This window comes from Ostrinia furnacalis, unplaced genomic scaffold (assembly GCF_004193835.3).
Source record: "Ostrinia furnacalis isolate ACB-3 unplaced genomic scaffold, ASM419383v2 OfSCF3147, whole genome shotgun sequence".
Taxonomy (NCBI): Eukaryota; Metazoa; Arthropoda; class Insecta; order Lepidoptera; family Crambidae; genus Ostrinia; species Ostrinia furnacalis.
Window position 1 is genome coordinate 65,244 of NW_021133386.1, and position 19,854 is coordinate 85,097.

General features: G+C 35.7%; 1 protein-coding gene across 1 annotated transcript; it reads right to left on the minus strand.

Annotated features, from left to right (window-relative positions):
• Positions 1 to 7,190: 7,190 nt before the first annotated feature.
• hop (tyrosine-protein kinase hopscotch) lies at positions 7,191 to 19,310 on the minus strand. The gene is made up of 12 exons (XM_028311008.1): positions 18,877 to 19,310; positions 16,120 to 16,271; positions 14,477 to 14,635; positions 13,881 to 14,058; positions 11,256 to 11,410; positions 10,911 to 11,003; positions 10,690 to 10,809; positions 10,353 to 10,501; positions 9,348 to 9,482; positions 8,086 to 8,204; positions 7,687 to 7,823; positions 7,191 to 7,392 (listed from the first exon to the last, which is right to left on the minus strand). Exons 1-12 carry the CDS (start codon positions 19,120 to 19,122, stop codon positions 7,191 to 7,193), a joined length of 1,845 nt encoding a protein of 614 aa, XP_028166809.1. The 5' UTR covers positions 19,123 to 19,310.
• Positions 19,311 to 19,854: the final 544 nt, after the last annotated feature.

Consider the following 19,854-nt stretch of genomic DNA (forward strand, 5'->3'; position numbering starts at 1 on the left):
TTTTAGATTTTTTACATTTGGTTCTAGCAAATGAGTACCTACTCAATTGAAAACATTACGAGACACATTTTGCTTTTTGTCTAATTCACAAAATTGGGGGGCTAGAAAAACGTTTGCTTAATTTAGTTACAAATATGCGAAAAATTGCGAAAATTTGATAATAAACCTAGAAACTTAACCGCTACAAGCAGTTTAACCGGCAAACTACCGGTGACGACCGGCCGCCGCTACCGGTAGGGTTGCCAACTTTTTTTCAAAATATAAAGTACTAGCTTTCCGCCCGCGGCTTCGAGCGCGTGGACCCCTGAACCCTATTTTTTTCCAAAATAAAATTTAGCCTATGTTACTCGTGGATAATGTAGGTTTCGAATAGTGAAAGAATTTTTGAAAACGGTCCAGTAGTTTTTGAGCCTATTCATTACAACCAAACAAACAAAGTTTTCCTCTTTATAATATTAGTGTAGATATCTAAGGTCGGAGAAGGAAAACAGACAGTATTTCAAAACAATAAACAGTTTAGCTCTAAATCGCGTACCTAAATGTAATTGGGCATTTACTTTTAAAAATACCTATGGACACTAGTGATGTTTGCTGAAAACAGTATTTTGTATAACTTTTTTTTGTTCAACAATAAAAAATATAATTTGGTGAAAAACAGTATAGTTGGCAACCCTAGGTACCGGTCCTTGTCGGAAGCGGAATGTGGACGGTGGCGCCATCTACCGCAATTAAACGACTTAACGGAGGCTAATGAGGGATTATTTATAAATCGCGAACGGTATATGAAGTATGTTAACCCTTTAACCAGTTTAAAAACATATTTTTAGACGATTTTGAAACTTATTCTAACAAACATAAAGTTCAAAAGACAGTGGCAACAACTCACTGTCAGGAGTGTCAGGTAAAGGATTAAAGAGATTTAAGGGAAATATTTGAACGTGAGTTGAGGACGTGTTTCAAAGAATTTAATATGAGTAATTAAAAAAAAAATATTTTGATATTATTATTTGTATTATTAAGTACCTATTAATACCAATGTCTGTAGGTGGTACTATGGTTCGGAAACGTAGCCTCTCACTATAGGTAGGCCTTAAAGTTGCACAGCGTGCTATGAAGAGGGCTATGCTCGGTGTTTCTTTACGAGATCGAATCAGAAATGAGGAGATCCGTAAACGAACTAAAGTCGCTGACATAGCCCGACGGATTAGCAAGCTGAAGTGGCAGTGGGCAGGGCACATAGTACGCAGAACTGACGGCCGATGGGGCAGCAAGGTTCTGGAGTGGAGGCCACATACAGGCACTGACTGAGTGGGCACTAGACCATAGCTAGCTCTTGTCTGTACATCATAGATATTGACCACAGGCCTCAGTAACCGACATTACTTCGAAATTAGTTCCATCAGATATAAAAACAATTACACTATCATAACATCATCTACCATTGACCTCATTTCTCCGAATTTACTTAAAACTCAAATGATATGTTACGAAGATAGTAACGCGTTATGATTATTGCTTATTCTATGTTAAGACAATGGTAACGGTGGTAAAATAATCTGTAGAATTATCATCCTCATCACTATGACCTAGATTTCTTCTGCTGAAAAAAGATTTGTTGAGTTTGTGGTACCTAATACTGTCAGTGGCTTAATTCACGTATTTTTACAGTCAGAATCATCAACCTGACGTTCAGAAGTCGTCCCATTGAAAAACAGTTCTAAATCCGTATTCACAAGGGTCATTTCGATAGAACGATTACTCGATAGGATCGCAACTCAGCGATTTGTTGTCGTTGAAGTTTTGTTACTTCGTCCTATTGAAAAACAAGTTCTAAATCCGTGTTCACAATGGTCATTTCGATGGAACGATTAATCGATAGGATCGCATTCAGCGATTTGTTGTCGTTGAAGTTTTGTTACGTGAATAAGGCTACAGATTATGATAAATCATTTATCGCACCATAATCTAGCAGTATTGGTGGTTATGTATAATTATACGATAGGTCAATCATTTACTAACAGATTTTTTGCAACTAGGAAACGTATGATGTCTTGCTATTTTGCCACGCCTACACGCCACTGGCAGATAGTTATCATCTCAATAATAGGTGCCTTTATTTATATCATAGTTGTCCGTGATGATCATCTCAGTGTTAGAAAGGTATACTTTTTTAAACATCAATTATCAAATTAGTTATGTCATTCTAAAATGAGGCACATTGAAAACCAGGGTCGAGGCCTTCCCCACCGTGGGCCAGCATATGCTGAGTGGGGTCCCATTGCGATGGCCATCGCTGTTGTCACAGGGTGGCACTGCTTAGTTCACTTTTTATTTCCTAAAATGTGCTATTTCTGTCTTTTTTTTCTGTATACCTTCTTTGTCCTTAACTGATGTTCATCGTAATAAATGTTTCATTCTTTCTAAATATTTGGTCATACATTAATCTATCATCCCCTTAAGTTGGCACGCTCTTTTTGGGACACCCTGTATATTTTAAATTTATGAAAAGGATATCTTTGATCTCACCAGTGCAGCTTCTTTGTAGCCAAGATCTAACAGCTTCATCATCATCATCATTTCAGCCATAGGACGTCCACTACTGAACATAGGCCTCCCCCAATGATTCCGCATCGCACTGTTGGTAGCGGCCTGCATCCAGCTTTTGTTCGTCGGTCCACCTTGTGGGTAGACGTCCCACGCTGCGTTTTCCGGTACGTGGCTTCACTCCAGAACCTTGCTGCCCCATCGGAAGTCAGCTGCGTACTATCTCATCTAACAGCTTGACCGGCAATAACTTTCAGCTATAGGCGTAGTTAATTGTATTCTGTTGGGGCGTATCAGAACGCCCAGCCTCAGATCAATAACCGAGTCCATACAAGGAATCGAACCCGCACTCCCACGGCCACTTTCACGGTAACCTTTACCAAACTAACGGTGCGCAGTGACACACATTTCTATTTTAACGTAAACGTACACCTTGGACAATGTAAAACGCTCCTTAAGCGGTAACTGTTAAGGATGCAAATGTATGCAAATAGATCTTTGTAATTCAATAGGACATCTAGACGTGAGCCACGAAAGTGAACTTTACGGTGAAGTGTTAGAGACTAATCAAATGGGTACTTTAAAAAAACGTGCATAAAAATAACAAAATACAATATCAAAGTGCGATAAACTAAAGACAAAGTCCCATTAAAGCTACTGGTAGAAACTAGAACAAATAGCATCTACGTAAGTACATCTTTAGTCAATTTCCTCATCAAATCAGGAATGTAAGTAAGAAACTATCATTTGCTATGTAACTGCCAGCTTGCATTTAGAAACCTGGTAGTCAATTTACCACCTCTGGTAGAAATACACACTCTTTTTCACACCTACCCTCTTAATCTTTTTTTTTATCCACAACGAGGAAGCTCTTGGCCTGTATCTCACCTGATGGTGATGATCAGGCCGAAGGTGGAAGCGAGCTTCACCCGGAATCCAACCACGGAGGAACTGGCTATCTTACCTCTAACTGCCGGAACACAACAATGCTGTTAACATTGTTGTTATGGCGACAGACAGGTAAGATGGTGCTAGCTAGCCAGGCGGACTTAGAACAAGCCCTACCACCAACCAAACCGAACAGAAAAATCTGACCCCACTGGGAATCGAACCCGGGACCTCTGCGTCTGAAGCAGGTGGTCTTACCACTAGACCACCGAGTTGGTTAATCTATTGTGGAAAAGACTGCTTTTCCATATAGTAGCTATGTCCACGACTTCGGAATCGTGGAAAACCCTTATCACCCAGGAGTTTACTTAGATAGTTATATCTACTGAACGCTCTTTATAAGAATCAGAAGAAAGAAGTTTTGCTACAAACTGTGACAAGAGAATCTACCTTTGATCTTTAAATTATCCTTTAATAAAAAAAAATAAGAACAAATCTTCAATCGATTAATAACAAATTGATCTTCGAACCAATACAGCCACCATTATTCAAAGACTAACGGACTTTTCGAAGCAGAAGCTAAGGGATTTGAGACTTTAGCACAATAACATTAGGTTTAATTTACCACAGCCTGGTTCTCTAGGTCAACTCACGGTCATTAAGTATTAAATATCATGATGAATGGCCAGAAGTTCTCTAAAGATCTATTCATCAATTTATTGGCCTATAAAATATCAGTAATGACTATTGTTTAGTATCGTAGTATTAAAACGGATGGTTTCCTAAGAATTCTGTGAATTTAGGGGATTTAGTACTATTTTAAACTTTTTCTATTTTATGGTGTCCAGGGAAGTTTAAATAAGTTTTAGACGATTTCGTCGTTCGTAAAATTGGAGCACTCCCATGGCTAAGTTCTCCATTTTCCTATAGGAGTGTGTCGTGCTCCTGCAATGGAGACTGTAATGATTATATTATGATTGAAAATCGAGAAACGCTGGTCATCCCAGTCGGTCCCTGGACTATTTATATGGACATTATGGTAAGCAGGGATATCACCAGGAACATTCACGCTTCAAAATCTCTCAATATTTAGAGCCGCAGGTAAAGAGCATTGCCTCCTCCACGATTTCCGGAACCTCTCCAAAAATAAAACAAAAGATCCTAACTGTCCTGCCCCAATAGGGTTGACTCTTACTAGAATTTGCTTTAGATAAAAGTAGGTACTTTATTCTATATATTCCTCAGACCCGAATTCGGTTCCTATTAAATAAAATACAGGCTGATTTTATTACTAAACGGTGTTTTATAGTTCCCAGCTTTGTTGGTGAACATGTAGTAAACTAAATAAATAACATTCGAGGATAGGTATTTACACTGATTTTACACCATGATAGTGCATCTGGCTAATTTTTTTCTTATACCAGAATCAATTTTATACTCGTAATACTGAATTAATTGTATCTGCATTTTTCACATAATTTGTTTTGGTATTTGAGTGTATGTTTATCTAGTAGTTATTAAATAATAAGCTCTGCAAAGTCTCTATTTAGCTCCTATGAGCTAGGTGACTAATAGTGAAAAAACTTTTCAGACTTGACTCGTGCTGATTGTCAGATAAGAACAGTCTCCATGCTCCAGGAGGCACGTTAAGCTAGTAGTCCCAGTAGTTGTGTACCGTATACCATGTCGGATATAGATGATAGATAGAACACACTATTGTACACCACACATAAAAAAACACATAAACTCATTTATTTTTGCAAGTACGCTTTTAAAAAGCACTTTTACACTTAATTTAAACCCAGTATTTAACTTTACCACAGTCACTGCTTTGAGAAGAAGCAGCGCAAGAAACTCGGACACTAATTGTCAGCCTCTTAAACAAAACGGAATTTCACTAAGGCGTGAAGTTAGGGCTTGCAGAGTTAGAAGTTTGAATCTAGGATAGATTTGATAACTTTTTGACAGTGCAAGCCATATTTTATATTCTCGTCGTCTTAGCAACATTTTACATGAAAATGTTTTGGTGGAATCATATTATTATCAAATTCCCCAAAATATGATATTTCTCAGCCCTATCCAATAAACGGGCGATACCTTACCATGTGTTTCCGCACAAAATCGTGTTGAATCTAAATTACTGCTCATTTACACACAATGTAAAGTTCAGAGGTACAGTCGGACACGACAGAAGCTTCTCTATACTTAAAAGCTGTCTTGGAGCTTCTGTAGGCGTCGAGACAGAGCTTTTTCATCACTTCATGCGACTTGACAGGCAGGTTCTATTTTTAGCCATTGCAAATGAAATGAGGTTCCTTTTACGTGACCAATTTAACTCAGTATCAAAATTTCATTCAGTAGTTTCCATATTTTCATGATCGATGAACTCTTTTTATTTACAAATTATTAAAATTATCAGATATTTTAACAACACACGCAAACTTAAATAAACAAAAAAAAGTCGGATATCTTTTGTCCCAAGAGTAAAAAGGTAATTTTGACATTTAACCCACACAGAAACTGTCAATAGGGCAATTTTATTCTTTAGTTAAAAGTTATAGATATTGAAAGTTCGTTGTTTTCAGACCTGACTTTAGCTTAATAGTATTTTTTATTCTGTATACCTATCAATATTAATAAGTTTGTTTATAAAGCTCAGTAGATAAAGTTAAATGCAAGAACAAAACTAAACATCTTTTAATAATATTTAGGCAGACTGTACTCGTGCAATGAGTCCAACTCGTGCGCATCACGACTGTCCGATATTGCGGTTTTGCCGCCGAATGATTGGTGCGAATTATTGTTTGAATCATAATTGCTGTGTATAATTTTTTTGTACTGTTACAGCGATCAAAACAATACAAAAAATACGGTTTATTCAAACTTAAGATATGTTCTGATAAGGATAGTTTGTATAGGATTTTCTAATAAATAAATATTTACTTAGGCCCTATTTGAAGGTCTCTTATCCAGTTATCTTTTACTCTCTTTTAAATCAACCAAAAAAGCCTGTTAGTCCAGTCAATGAATGCCTTAACGACGGTGTAGAGAGAAATCCGTGGAACACAATTTCTGACCTCGGGACTTTATTCAGCCTAGTTAGGTGGTGAACATAGCAAAAGTCCCCGCCCTTAGCCCTTGAGCCGGCGGGGAAAGGGGGGTTTAAAGGTACCACTTTTCGGTTTTTCGCTTAATCCTCGGAAACTTCGCTTAATGCGTCCTAGTGACATGACTACTATGAACCATAAAAAGCTTATTCAATTTGCTACAGGTGAGACCGTCAAGTTTTTCTATATCTTGTATAGTTTTTGCGGTTTCTGCTCTAGAAGGTCTGTAAAATTGGAAATTTTATTGTCGTCTTACACAGGGTGAAGAAACTTCCATACAACGNTTTATTCGTCCAAGCTAGGGGCCTATGTCACTGAAAAAAAAATCCCAAGTGTCCATAGGATGCAAATGGGTTGTGAAGACTCCATAAGTGACCGAGTTTAACAGATAGACCACGTTGAGGAAATTGACGATTACTATATTATGCTAATATCAGTGAGTAAATGGAACAGCACACAACAATCTTCCGACAAAATCAACAACACCGTAATATAGTTGTCAAAATTCAATTGTTTGTGTCTCTTCTTTAACAAAGGAGAAGAGGGGTCAGAGTTTAGTTTCTATATTTCTACGAGTTTTTTGTTCATGTCGTATGAATACTAGCATCAGTAAACGTAGTTCAAAGAGCTATAGCAACAAAGCTAGAATACTCACTCGATAGGCGTATACGGCCTCAGGCTAGGCCCAGACAGCTTGACAACAATTCGGTCGGCGTCACAGGCCGCCAACAATAATCTCTTGCATCTAATGTACCCGTGGATAAGTCCCGCTTCTGAGAGGTCCCACAGAGCGCGCGCTAGCATAGCGGCCACTTTCTTGAGGTGGAGTGGTTTCACTTTATCGCCGTGTTTTCTGGAAAACATTATAAATTTTAGAGGGTTTCGGTGGTGGGAAAGAACCGTTATGAAGCTACGTGTGCAGTTTTTGCAAGAAAAGTAGGTGTTTGACTACTATCATACTTAGATATTATGTGTAGATGTTTATGTATGATAGAAAGCAGTAAACGCATATTTATTCCTGGCAATATATTTATGTATGGAATTTAGAAAACTTATAATGAGAATTAAGTTTCCTATTGTAATTTTAACATCACTATCCTAATCGAACATTCCACAAATAATAATTTTTAATATTGTCAACACTTACTTTAGATAATCGTCCAGTGGCCCGTACGGCACATATTCCAGCACCAACGCGGTAGGCGAGTTAAGAGTCACCCCGTACAATCGCACCACGCAAGACGAATGCACGCACACGTATTTCGAAGCGAGCTCGATGAATTCCTGAAAATATATAAAGCATTATAACTCTATAACCATTTCTTTTACATTTGGAATATTCTATTAGGTCTTATAATCTTATTATATTCCCTTCTACCCATCTCATTCATTCACGATGTAACAACGCTATGGGCAAAGGAGATAGAGATTGACAGAGTCGATAGATCGACATCGATTTACCTTCAGAAATCAAATTCAAATTCAAATTATTTATTTGCTCAAAAAATAGGGTAAATACTTAAATCAAAACTAATCTTAAGCTTACCTTCAAATGATCGTCCCTTTGTAAAGCTTTAAATGCAACAATAAGTTTCTTAGTTTCGTCCAGATTCCAATGCGCTTTGTAAGTGACTGTTATATTGCCGGATCCCACTTTCTCTGAGCCTGTAAAACAAAACATTAACATTATAGGTCTTTAATTCAGTGCAATGAAGGTATATAAAACGAAAGGCACACAAAAAGTAAATTAGTCCAAACTCTTTCGTTCGTTTCGGGACAAAGGTCTCCCGCGAGGATTTCCACAATGACCGGTCCTGCGCCGCCCGCATACAGGCACCTCCCGCGACTAGTGTTGCAAAAAAAACCTTTTTTTTTCTGGTGTGAAAAAAAAACGTTGAAAAAAAACGGTTTTTTTTCTAGACCATGTTTTTTTTTTCAAGAGTACGAAATCCTAAACTTTTAAGACAAATACTTAAGAATACATAGGTAATAGTTTTCGGTTTATTTTTAACTCTACTATATTTTTCTGGTTCATTGGTACTAAGATTTCATGAATATATTGGCAACATTTTTACATCAACTAAAGGGAAATCCCCAAATCAATTACATTTGTACACAGAGAAATCCCCTTTAGGTTTGTTTATTTGAATGTAGTTGGCTTAGAAAGCGCAGTTGGGGTGTGCGATGGACGGAGAAAGTTCGATATCAAATTATTTAGTTTTTGTGCTATTCGAGTGTTCTTTTCGAGTGTGATTACCAACTAAAATACCTGAGTATGCTGAAACGAGTAGGTTCAGGCCTAAAATGTAAGGCAGAAAAAAAACCAAATGTAGAAAAAAACAACGGTGCTATGTTTTTTTTTTTTTTTTTCATTTTACATAACTAGTACTGTATGGCTATTAAGGTTTATAATAGGTTGGACGAAGAAATTAAATCTTTGCCGTTAAATGTTTTTAAAGGAAAATTAAAATCATGGCTGATTGGGAAGGGTTTTTACACCATTAAGGAATACTTTGATGCTTTTAAGTTTCAGTAGTATGTACCCACATGTTTCCTGTTTTGTTGCATGTATCTATTAAATTGCGTAAATTAAGTAGTTGTAAGCTATTTGAATGCCAGTTGTGGTGATTTATGCGAACTATTTTTATATGGACATCTGCTGTGTACCGCTTATCAAGCAAATAAATGAATTTTGATTTGATTTGATTTGATTTTGATTTAGCCGCGACCTTCACGATCGTCGGTCCACCTAGTGGGGCTCTTTGCCAAGGTTAATGCGGTAATAATAAAGGTGGTAAGTGATCATACCTATGAATAGCATGATGTCCTTATTGAGAAGGCATCGCGGGCTTTTGTTGGTCTTCAATACCTCCTGCAGTTCTGTCTGGTCTATTCTCACTCCTTTTTTCACCGGCTCGCCACATAGTAGCAGTTGCGATTGATCTGTAGAGAGAAGACAAAACATTTATGGCGCCTTTTGGAGTTACAATATGTGTTAAAGACGTAGCACACTTATCAACCCGGAAAGAGACCGTAACCATATCAACTCAAGTCGGTCAGTATTCTTTGTATGAAACTCTACACCACTAAATTTTTATCACCGAAAAAATTTTAACAGGTTATGTAGAAACGTGTGAAAAATTTAAAGCAAAAGAAAAGGAAATGTTTTTCATAAAGTTAATTTTTTTATTAAATTTTCTTTAGTCCGTATTTTACGCGTCACAGCTGGGTCACTCCGCTGCTCGCTAGAGTATTCGTACGCGCTTGCACGTTGCATCGATCTGTCTGTCTCGCTCACGCTTCGACCACGCTTCCAGTGTTATTATTACATACTTAGCTAACTTTTTGACCATTTTGAATTCTAATAAGGGTTACATTATCGTACGTAATAGTGCTAGCGACGCGTGTGTCAATAAACTACCAATTTTAGGAGGATATTTTGAGTCACTTTATTTTACTTTTTTTTGCACAAATAGGATCAGTATCAATAACTTATTACCCAGAATTTTTTTTTCGGTGATTAAAATTTAGTGGTGTATACTGCAACGCATACTTATCGGCACCGTAACGCCTCGCCTCGCGATTGACAGCGCGCGAAAGGCGATGACAGCTCGCGAAAGGCGATACGGTGTTAATCCCTCTCTGAGTTGATAAGTCTGCTATGACCTTTATTTTGCAACAAAAATTCTAAGGCTAATGACTGTACAACAGTCGACAGCACGTCAGACTTTACATATTTGTTGCAAAATGGCCTGTATTACAACGAGATAAGACGTCATTGCATCTTAGCATTTGACTTAGTATTTGACTTACCGAATTCTGACGGTGGCACACACTCGTTTAGAAATATCTTCTTTTCTGGGTCTTGATGGCTCCTGATTATGGCGTGAATATCATAATACTCGTTGTTGTTGAACATGTAACAGTGCCCTTTGAATTCTATTTTATATGTTTCTGTTGTACTGCAAAGGAAATAAATGTTTTGAGTCCATATGAAGTCAATTTAATACAATATTTACAGCCTAAATTTATGTCTCTCACCATATAAAGGCTATCGTATTTAGCCACTAGTGAGTGCCAGTGGCGCCAACTTGTGAGCGCAAATACGACCACCTTTACTCCACTAAAACATATTACATACTTAACTTACCGAGTTTTCGTACAAACGTCCAAGTAATAAATATTATAGTCATCTTGACACTGCCTTAAAATATAGCAGCCGTGCTTCTTAGCACGTTTCTCTTCCAGTTTTCGGTATGAAAACGCACCCCTAATAAACAAAAAACAACAAAATTTCAATACAGATTTTCAAATAAAAATGCACAGTTTAAATATGTAGTATTTAAATATGGAATAAAAATAATATCTTACCCTACTGGACCATGGCACTTGATTTCTTGCAACTCTTTCAACGATGGCGTTTCGTCGTCTTTTGATAAGTTGAACGTCCATTTTACCATTAACCTGTAGAAAAAGGTTCGTATTATGATTATGTATAATCCACGATTAATCTAATAATTTCTAGTAAGAATTAGAGAGAGATTTTAGGAGCAACATTCTTATTGCATACATGCATGATGATGATAAGTAAATACATATTTTATTTCATAAGCTCGCCAGTGTTAAAAAGTTAAGTGGCCAAACCAATTCATATTCGCGCTCAAATGTATGTTCGTTGTGAAATAATAGATACAATATTTTAATAGCAAAACAAACCTGTAATAGCCGTCGCAAACAGAAATAAACGACGACAGCTGGTCGTCAGACTTGAACTTGAAAAACAACGGGGTGCCCCGTCTCGACACCTCCAACGTGCAATTGCCGTTCCGCATGAGATAGATTAGCCCCTCTATGGTGCATACTTGCATCCACTGAAATGGAAATCACATAAATTATTGTGTAGAAAATATAGGCAAATAAATAACAGTGTATTTTGTATATTTGTCAGCAATTTCTTTTATATTAAACAGGGTTCGAAAATTAGCAACAACGAGCCGCAAACGCCTCTTTTGAAAGTAGCGACTCTTTAGTTCGTTCGTTTAGCAGTAGTACATTATAAAAACCTAAATTTTTAGACTCTAAAATATAGGTTAAAATGAAAATTGAGATGTAGCCTCTAAAATTTAGAGGAAGAGCCTCTACAGTTTAGAGTCTCTTTAAAACTGGAAAGTTTTGGAAGGTTTAACTTTTGACTCTCCCATATTAAAAGGTTACTGACCCCGGGCCTATTTATTTGTTTGTTGTGCTTGATTCAAATAATAATATTGTACATGATTCAAATATTGTACTTTAATCAAATAATATTGTACTTTAACCAAATATTAAAGTACACTAAACAAATAGCAAAAAGGACATAACGGTCGATGATATGATAAGTTCGAGCTATCCGTGGGAATGACTACCGGTCATAACACATTCTTACTACCACAGCTGGTTAGAGATTACGATAATAAGGCAAGTATGTTATAGTCTATCCAATATAGCTTGATTAAAATGACGGCTGTCAAACGAATGTGACTAGTGATGGGTATGTTTCGTACGGTTCACATAGATGTATCGATAAGTTTTCGAAAAAATGATATGAAAAAATGCACCCAATTTTTCTTCATATATCTTTATTCATAAAAATGACAATTATGATTTAAATTTAAAGACAGTAAATCTAAGTAGATGTACAACCTAAGTCGTAGTCATTATCATCAGTGTTCTTCAGTGGTTTTTTCCTCTCGCTAGAGGGCGGTGGGCATCTCTTCTAGAGCAACGGTGCTATGAATACCCAAAAAATTACCGGTGATTGATTTCCGATGTTTAATTATTTAAGAATGAAATGTTTTTTGGTTTTTAATAGTGAACATTTAGAAAAACGTATAACTTGACTTAAATATGTTAAAAAAATAGTTAGAAAAAAAATTGTTAAATATGTTAAAAGAATAGTTTTAATTTAATATGACATTTATCGATATGTCCCAACACTAACATTTTTGTAACTCGAGATAACCTTGTAGAGACGTCGTTAATACTCTAGCTTGATTTTTATGATTTCGAATTACTACTTATTGGTGTAGGTAATTTAACGCTGCATTTACACGAAATTATCATTTTTATTGGAAGCACTGTCGTCGAAAATATTGTTTGTAGGTCAGACGTGAATTATTTCTTGTCCGCCAATATTTAGCTCTCATTGATCGCTACTACAAAGTTATGTCGTTACTATTGATGACAGCTGTCATTCTAATCAAGCTATATTGGATAGACTATAATTAGCTTAGCAACTTAATTTGTTTTTCCACAATTAATTAATGCTCGCTTGGGAAATTGCTCAGAGCATATTAGAAAGACAGGTTCACGAGTCAATGGCCCTGTCTATTACTTTTTTAAAGCACGCAAATTGTGCGAAATATCAATGATAACAACTTTATCTTCTCATTGATAATTATCTTCTTTATTGGCACAAGATTAGAATGTAGATAAATAACGGTGCATTATTCCCGCGTAAGACTTGGAAACTTTTAAAACCGTAAACCTTTATTTTAACGTAAAAAATACCATCTGCCTACCACCATGAAGCCTCTAGCTATTATAGTAGTAACATTGGAATATTTATGTATAATATGTTTTATTTAAGAATTCTTGAGGCAAAATACTTTTTATAAGCGCGAACGAAGCAACAAAAACGCAGTAAGGAAAAGGCGCGGCGACAATTAATATTGCTCAGCCATATTCATTTATGTAAATAGAAATGAGTTCTACGAACTAGTTATAAAAAGACCATAAAAATGGACACGTTTGTCTATAATAGGGTATTTTGCATCTTTTAATAGCTACTAAAAGTTCAATTCTCAGATGTAATATTTTTGAAACATTATTTAATTGGGAACTGGGACTGCTTAAAAATCACCTTTAAAACAATTAAGCCATCAATGATCGTCAAATTTTTATTTTATATTTGTAGAGGAACTGTATAAAACTCATGGGCAACCTAGCATGTTTTTGAAGTAGGTACATATTTGCTTTTTAGAGCCACATAACTTGGGCCGATTGTAAGGGTATTGATAGTAGTAGTGTTATTTCGATTGTAAATTCTAATGTTTTAAAGATTCTTGCTTGAACTCTTGTAAGCGGATAGGATCTAGAATGCCGCGCCATTTTATCGATTTTACGTGATAAGTTCATACATTTGTCGCCTTAAATCATCGATAAAATTTTATCACGGCACACATCCTATCCCTGTTGAACTGCAGCTATAGTATTATCGACCATCGTTTTAGAGAGCTGTGGAGCAAGTTCTTCAAAATACCCTAAACACAAACTTTCAAAGAATGAATATTAAGAATGTATTACCTCTCCTTTATTCGTGTCGTATAACCGAATACCGGGCTGCTGGGGATGGAATGGCGCTACAACGAGTCGAACCGGCACTATGTTATCAGCGTTCAGCCACAAAACATTGTCGTACTCTTCAGCCAAGTAGTTCGGCGCGAGCCCATACAGTTGCACCATGTATTTGTCTTTCAAGTAACTGTTAAACAAAATTATATTATGTACAGACGAAGGCACATAAAGTTACACTCTGTGGCATCTTATGTAGGTGTAATAGAAGCTATTTTACAACAAATAAGTGTAATTATTAATAAGTGTATAATACTTTTGACTAAAAACCAAAAGTCAGGTCTACCCAGTTTGAGGACTACTAGAAGTCATAAGATATTTTATGAAATTGCTTCCGTAAAAAAAATACGTAAGAAAGTTCATCAGCACAAAGATGCCCAATTTCTGACTACATTTAAGACATAAAATGTAGCTCATTTCATAGAAATTACAAGCATTTTGCAACTAACTGTGAAATCCAAATCAAATACAAGTTTTTCATCCGAGACACAACGATAACAAATTAATCGTAAAATATACACATCCTTATCAATATAACATTTACTCACTTGACACTGTAGTGCATCTCAAATAGCTTGGGGAGATAATAGTTTGCGTGCCGCTTGGGAAAAGGCCCATGACGCTTATTTATTATCTTTGGTATATACTTTTTACAGTTTCTCACTACTTCATTCATTGATAGTTTCTCTTCAGTTATGGCACGGCACCTGAAACATAGTTATTACTTAAACTATGTAATTATAATAATGACATCATGTTGTTGTAGTTTTTAATATTAATTCAAGAGCTAGGTAAAAAGTAGTAGCATTAATTTATTGAGAAAAATATAATACCCAGAAGTAATTTTATCACTTCTTGAAATACTAAAAACTACAACAATATAAACATTTATTGTTAAATTTATAATCTTTATGTAGATAGGTACATAACATCTTAATAGCTTGAAGACATGAAACATTCAAAGAGATTGTTGTAATGTAGAAACCATTATGGTGGGCCCATTCTTAATCAGCCTCTTTTGTATGATCTATCGTAAATGTTTTGAAATACGGAATTAAACAGAATATTCCTTTTTCAAGGGCTGCACCCACAAGATGGACCGACGACATCATAAAGCAGGGAAGCGCTGGACGCAGGCCGCTACCAAGAGATGAATATGCAAAGCATTGAGGGAGGCCTATGTTCAGCAGTGGGCGTCCTATGGCTGAAATGATAATGATGAAGGGCTACTCTCACTCACAGGGACACTCTCTTATCATTATAATCCTTTTTTTTTAGACAGCTCCTTGACTGGTCTGTCTGGACAGATTCATCCAGACTGGACAGAATATTGCAAATATTCATCTGGAATTCTTGATTTACATTTTAGCTTATTTAAAGCTTATGTTCTTATACTCTTCAGATAGTCATGTTTATTTCTAAGCAATCCTGCTGAGTATAGTTCTAGTGTCGGTAATTTAAGCGTCAGTAATTACAGTCCTATTGTTTCATTTGTGTGATATTTTCAATCCATGAATTCTATTGTAGTCAGTGTAAATAGGCTTAAAACACTAGCTTAAAAAACTTGTCATTATTATCTTTCAGTAATAATCATCTTTTAATTAGACCTTAGTATATTTACAATTATTAATTAAAGCTTCCTCTAAGTCAGATCAGTGCTTTAGCAAACTGCAATGAAACTTAAAATTTAAAATTAAATTCTATAAAAAAATGTCTCCTACACTTGATGAACTCATAAAATCGTAGTGAGAAAAAGAAGCATTTCAATTTCAAAACAAAATATCTTCTTGTAGAAGATTTTCCTAAGACTATGCGCAGACCACCGAATTTTAGTTGGCCGATAGTTGGGCCCGATTTTAATTTGTATGAAGAATTGGTCAAATAAAATGGGTGTAAACTGCCCGACTAAACTATCGGCCGACGAAAAATTTATGGTCTGCGTCTAAGCTAAAATATACAAAATGACCTGACAATGATTGGGGTATACTATCTGATAAAATTTTTATCTCTCATTGTATAACAATCAGTCAGAAGATTTGTAGATTAAAGGCGATGAGAGCAATACAATTTTTTTTATTTTTTTTCTGCCATATGGCCATCTTTTCAAAAACAATAAGCCACTTGTTTGGCTGGAGATACATGTCCTGAGTTTTAGCAATACAATAACAACAATAAATTCATTCATACTTACATATCCGTGATGCCCAAGCCGAGCAGCTCTTGCTTATGATCGGGATACCGGATCTCCGACACTTGATTGTCATTGATGTCAATTCTGGCTTGTTGAAAGTAATAGTCAAAGGTGACCTCATCCAATGACATCAAGAGCCCCAATCTTGGCACCTATTATCAAAAATATAGCAATTAGCATTGATTACTAAACTTATTTATTGCAAGTAAGGAAATGGACTTAATGGAGAAGGAATTCTTTAAGGACTCTTAAAGAATTATAAACCACAGATCGTTATCATTATGAATCTATGAATTTAAACTATAATTAACACAGTTTAGATATACAGGGTGGCCAAAACAGTGAGGTCTAAAAGAAAAATTTAGATTCCTTACATCAAGGTGTACCTAAATCACCCCCATGTATATAATACGATTGTGCTTAGTTTAGGAGATAGAGTAAATTTTGTGATATTTTAAAACTTTATGACCTAGTAGGCTTTAAACATTTTTATCTTTTTTTTTGGGTTGACTTTTCTCAGATTTCTTTTTTTCGACAGATTTGTTATTAATTGCAGATGTTTGAAAAAAATAATCACCTTCCTATCTTTGATTCAAGATACAAAAGTTTTGCTAGAAACATTAAAATTATGCTTTTATCAGAATACTGTCAAATTTTCAACTTAAAAGTTTAAGTCGAAAAAAGAACTTCCATAGGTCCAAAATCATTTTAAAAACTGCGCCGTTTCCTAAACATTCATAATAATACAAAAAAACATGTACTTAATGGGCCACTATTTCCTGTAATCGGTCCACTAAAGTGGTAAGTCGGAGATTCCGTTACATGTTTTTGACTTTCTTAGAGTGAATTAATATTGGGAATCCTCTAAGTTTACATTACGTAGAACAGATTTAGAGCAGTAACTGGACAGAACATGTTTTTATTCTCAACGAGGAAGCTCTTGCCCTTCATCACACCTGGCGGAAACTGATGATTAGGCTGAAGGTGGAAGGGAACTTCACTACAGAGGAACTATGGCTTCCTACCTCGAAATTCTGGAACACATTGTTATTTTAAGTAAGTTTTAATGAACATAAACCAAATTTCCCTCCTTCTTCTTCTCACTGTAGTAGGTATTTCAAGGGTAACAGTAAAATGTAACAACTGACTCTGTCTTCAATTGGTAAGAGGTTAGTTTCAGAGGTCCCGGCTTTGATTCCCAGTGGAGGTAAAATTTTCTGCTCGGTTTGGTTGATCTAAGTCTGCCTGGCTAGCAACTCTATTTTCCTAAGTCTGTCACTATAACAATAATGTTAATAGCATTACTGTATTCCGGCATTTGGAGGTAGGAAGCCATAGTTCCTCTGTAGTTGAAGTTCCCTTCCACCTTCAGCCTAATCATCAGTTTCCACCAGGTGTGATGAAGGGCAAGAGCTTCCTCGTTGAGAATAAAAACATGTTCTGTCCAGTTACTGCTCTAAATCTGTTCTACGTAATGTAAACTTAGAGGATTCCCAATATTAATTCACTCTAAGAAAGTCAAAAACATGTAACGGAATCTCCGACTTACCACTTTAGTGGACCGATTACAGGAAATAGTGGCCCATTAAGTACATGTTTTTTTGTATTATTATGAAAGTTCAGGAAACGGCGCAGTTTTTAAAATGGTTTTGGACCTATGGAAGTTCTTTTTTTTCCTTAAACTTTTAAGTTGAAAATTTGATAGTGTTCTGATAAAAGCATAATTTTAATGATTCTAGCAAAACTTTTTTATCTTGAATCAAAGATAGGAAGGTGATTATTTTTTTCAAACATCTGCAATTAATAACAAACCTGTCGAAAAAAAGAAATCTGAGAAAAGTCACCCCAAAAAAAAGATAAAAATGTTTAAAGCCTACTAGGTCACAAAATTTTAAAATATCACAAAATTAACTCTATCTCCTAAACTAAGCACAATCGTATTACATACATGGGGGTGATTTAGGTACACCTTGATGTAAGGAATCTAAATTTTTCTTTTAGACCTCACTGTTTTGGCCACCCTGTATAGATCTCATTGGTTTAGATTGGATTTGATTCATTCAATTGTTTTAATAGTTTAAATGTATGAAACTATTAAAACAATTGAATGAATCAAATCCAAAAATTTAAATATCTTCAATGTCTTGTTAAATGTTTGGATTTTAAAACTTTTATCTTATCAAACCAGCTTAGGTAGGTACATGTTTTGATTTTAATTAAGAGTAATTTGTAGGTAGGTACTGTGACATCTCTTTTAGATTTAAGGTAATAACATAATCATTGCTTAAAATTTTTATTTGGCTATAGTGGCCTTACAGATTGTCTTTATGACCAACAACTGTTCAAGTTTCTTTAATTCATGGAACTTGTGAGATTTCAGACATTATGCAAAAGTAATTGTCTCGCATTTATCAGTACCTAAGGCATATGAAAGGTTAAACTTTGATAATTTGATATCATTCAATTGAAATGATTATTTGATGGTTTTTAATATGCTGCCTATCAACAACACCAGGATAAAGATATGTATTGTTATCTACCCATCTGCACAGTTCTTATCTATTACACAACACAAACAACATTATTATTGTGATAGGTATGATGCTAAAAGATAACAAATACACTATGGTGTATGTGACAATTAGTATGCACACATAATAAACATAGCATGTACAGTAACATGAGTTAATTCAATTATCACATGCATATTCAAACACAATCTGAGGGTCAAATTGACAACTTAGGCCAAGCACTTACTTTGAAACGAATCCTCAGCTCATAGTCCCTGGAGCTTGATAAGACTTCGCAGTTGTCTTTGAGAAAATACCGACTCCCTTTGATTCTCAATGCAAACAACGTACGCGTCAAGGGAGGTATGTTGTACTTCTTGCATAAAATAATGCATAATTGCTCAGCTGTAAAAGTCCTAGTGGGGCATTCTATGATTACTGGAGCACGCTCTGTAACCACTGACACGGTAACCGTGTCGTCTCTTGAGGCCATTGTAAAATAACACCATAAAAACAAGGGACGCTGGTGATAAAATTTAATTCACTTTGACAGTATATTTAGGTTAGCACTGAATAAGATTAAAAACATTTTCTTCATCTTTTCTGTGATTACGTATGATTATAACGTCAATGAGTAAATACACAAAAGTTTATCTTTAAAACTAAGGTCACAACACGGCCATCACTTATTACTTTTCTCTATGGCCATCACTAACAAATTCTATTTATTTATTTCACTAGTCGATGCCTTGCCAGAACGAGCCATAAATATAGATGACCCACGCTGAACTGTCCCGCCAAACTCAATGACAGGGGGGCGCTACCATCGTGCAACTATATGGTTTCCAACATGGCAAAAATCTGAACCAGCGATCTGGTATTGACGGTGGCGCCCCACTGTCAATGTCATCGACAGGACAGTCCAGTATTTTGGAACTATAAAACGCCATTACAAAATGACAGCCAAACACGAACCACTGACAACCTGTATGTTGTCTCGTTTTCTCTCATGCACTTAAACGTAGATAGAGTTCTCTATCTACGCACTTAAACAAGAATAGCAATAGTAGAAAATAAAATCGATTAAAGGTTTTTGGTAGTTTTTTTTATGAATGAGTTATAAAACACGTCCGATTATAAATTAATATCTTTCCTTTGCTCAAATCTTGCCAATGGAGACGCTAGTTAGCCGTAAGCACTTACTTTTACTAACAATGTGCTAGAA

Bases quoted from the DNA above. Each gene is read 5' to 3' on its own strand.
- hop (XM_028311008.1), bottom strand. From the start codon at position 19,122: ATGGCCTCAAGAGACGACACGGTTACCGTGTCAGTGGTTACAGAGCGT. The intron at 14,059-14,476 runs GTGAGTAAATGT...TTTGTTTAACAG, and splicing joins GAGATGCACTACAGTGTCAA to TTACTTGAAAGACAAATACA. The intron at 10,502-10,689 runs GTAAGTTAAGTA...TTTCCTTTGCAG, and splicing joins GACGTTTGTACGAAAACTCG to TACAACAGAAACATATAAAA.